Below are 1883 nucleotides of genomic sequence, written 5' to 3' on the forward strand. Positions count from 1 at the left end.
ATGTGGATTTTTGTCGCTCATACAATTGGGCATCAATTTCTCTCTCGATTCATCTCAATTGGCCCTCTATCTGTCGATTGGCTGCCGGAATTTGAATTTGGCTGACAAATTCCATTCGATTCCGGCAACCCCAGCCCCTCTACCTCCATCCTTATCCCTATCACCGCTGTGGGTACTGACGACACGTCGGCGACCAAATCTACGCACGTTTCGCTGTGGAGGAAAAAAAGTAGGAGGGATGGGCTGCATCAGAGACTCACCTCCTTCCCCCGGAGACGTAGCAGTCCGCCTTGCTGACGCACGCCATCCTCAGGCCGCTGACCAGCTTCTCCTGTCCCCATCTGTCCTCACGTGCGCGCGCCCTTCGCCTGCCGATGTGGTGCCCATCTACTGCCGGCTCGCACCCCGTCCCCTTGGCCCGTCGTCGCCGGACTACGCCGGCCACGCTCGCCGAAGAAAGGATTTCATCTCCCCTAGTCGCTGCACGGGGTGAGAGAGAGAGCGCGGAATGTGCGTCTCCCAGCGTGCACGGCTGGATCGCGCGCGTGTCGCCCAGCATTTGGGTTCTGACATAGTATCGCGTTCGGTCACGAGCCCGGGTCCGGCTCTCGCTCAAAGGGGGCAAACCTCAAATCGTTCGGTCACGAGTCCGGGTCCAGCTCTCGCTCGAAGGGGCCAAAGCTCAACCTATATAACTGCGTCGACGGCAGTAGATTTCCCCGTGCACCATACTACGCCCCCCTCCAGTCTACCTCCACCCACCGGATCATTGGAATCCCGTTCGCGAGAAGATCTAAACTCTTGCCGAGTGTAGTTTCTAAAGCACAGAGTTGCTGAAAAATTTAAATACATCCTTAACAGGTCTACATCTTATACAAATATGTTTTTTTTCAAGCTCAGATTTCTCAGCATGATAACCATATTTTCAACTAAAAAATGCTTCCTTAACTGGTCTATACATGTTATACAAATATGTTTTTTTTCAAACTCGGATTTTTCAGCGTGATAAACATATTTTCAATATAGCATGATTTAACACATGTGTTTTCTACTACCAATATCGAATATGCCCTTGCAAAATGAAACTATTTTCTTCGATAACATGGCTTTAGCGGGTCTCTACGCCATTTGGCGCAACGGGTCAACTAGTAAGAGAAAAAAGAAGTGGCATAGCTTATATGTTAGTGGGACAAAACATGATGCTGATGTAGGCAACATATCTTATCACAGGTAGTGTGTGGTAGCTTTATATTGCAAATCAACTTCACGTCCAAAAAATGTTAGGAAGAAAAAACCCAAGCAAAGCAGTATACTAAGTAATTTTTGCCTACTGTTCCTCTACAAGTGAAGTGTTTTTTCCTACTTTATGTCATGCAGTATACTAAGTAATTTTTGCCTACTGTTCCTCTACCCTCTGCAGCTTGTTCACATTGTATTGCCTAGAAAGAAACATATTACTATATGCGTAGCAGATAACGCATATTATTTCATACTGTATTGCCTAAAAACATATCCTATTTGCCTGGGGAGTGGGGAACATGACCTTATTTTCTTGAAGATGGGTGCTCTTTGTGTTTTTCTCCCAGGGATATAGGCAAGCATGGAGGGCGTAATTCATGCCCCTACTTACACAGTCGGATTTCATATCTGCTATTTTGCCTAAATATGCACTATTGCTGCTTGTAAACTCATCCGTTTTGCCTGCATAAAAACCCTCCCCTAAAAGCCTTAAAATCCACCCTGAAAATGGATCTTATATCTGCTATCCACCGTTGTTTTGCCTAAAAACGGTATTATTGCCTACATCCTTGAGACCTGACGGGAATTATTGCCCACCACGGATATGCACTTCCTCCCTCCTAGCCATGATTATGGGCTGATGC

At 46.6% G+C, this 1883-nt stretch overlaps 1 protein-coding gene across 5 annotated transcripts in view; it reads right to left on the reverse strand.

Annotated features, from left to right (window-relative positions):
• The window catches only part of LOC119364353, an 8242-nt gene that overhangs the window by 5349 nt on the left and 1010 nt on the right, over positions 1-1883 (reverse strand). For 2 of the 5 annotated variants that reach the window (XR_005174850.1, XM_037629815.1), the window contains exon 1: positions 261-625. The exons of 2 other annotated variants lie outside the window; for them this stretch is intronic. Coding sequence is in view for 1 of the 3 variants with exons in the window: in XM_037629815.1 (XP_037485712.1) it covers positions 261-559 (299 nt within the window). In the remaining 2 variants the exon portion in view is untranslated. Of the gene's footprint in view, positions 1-260; positions 626-1883 lie in introns of those variants that run through there. One more of the 5 variants, XR_005174848.1, reaches the window with a different exon arrangement.

The sequence above is a fragment of the Triticum dicoccoides genome, chromosome 2B (assembly GCF_002162155.2).
Source record: "Triticum dicoccoides isolate Atlit2015 ecotype Zavitan chromosome 2B, WEW_v2.0, whole genome shotgun sequence".
Classification (NCBI taxonomy): domain Eukaryota; kingdom Viridiplantae; phylum Streptophyta; class Magnoliopsida; order Poales; family Poaceae; genus Triticum; species Triticum dicoccoides.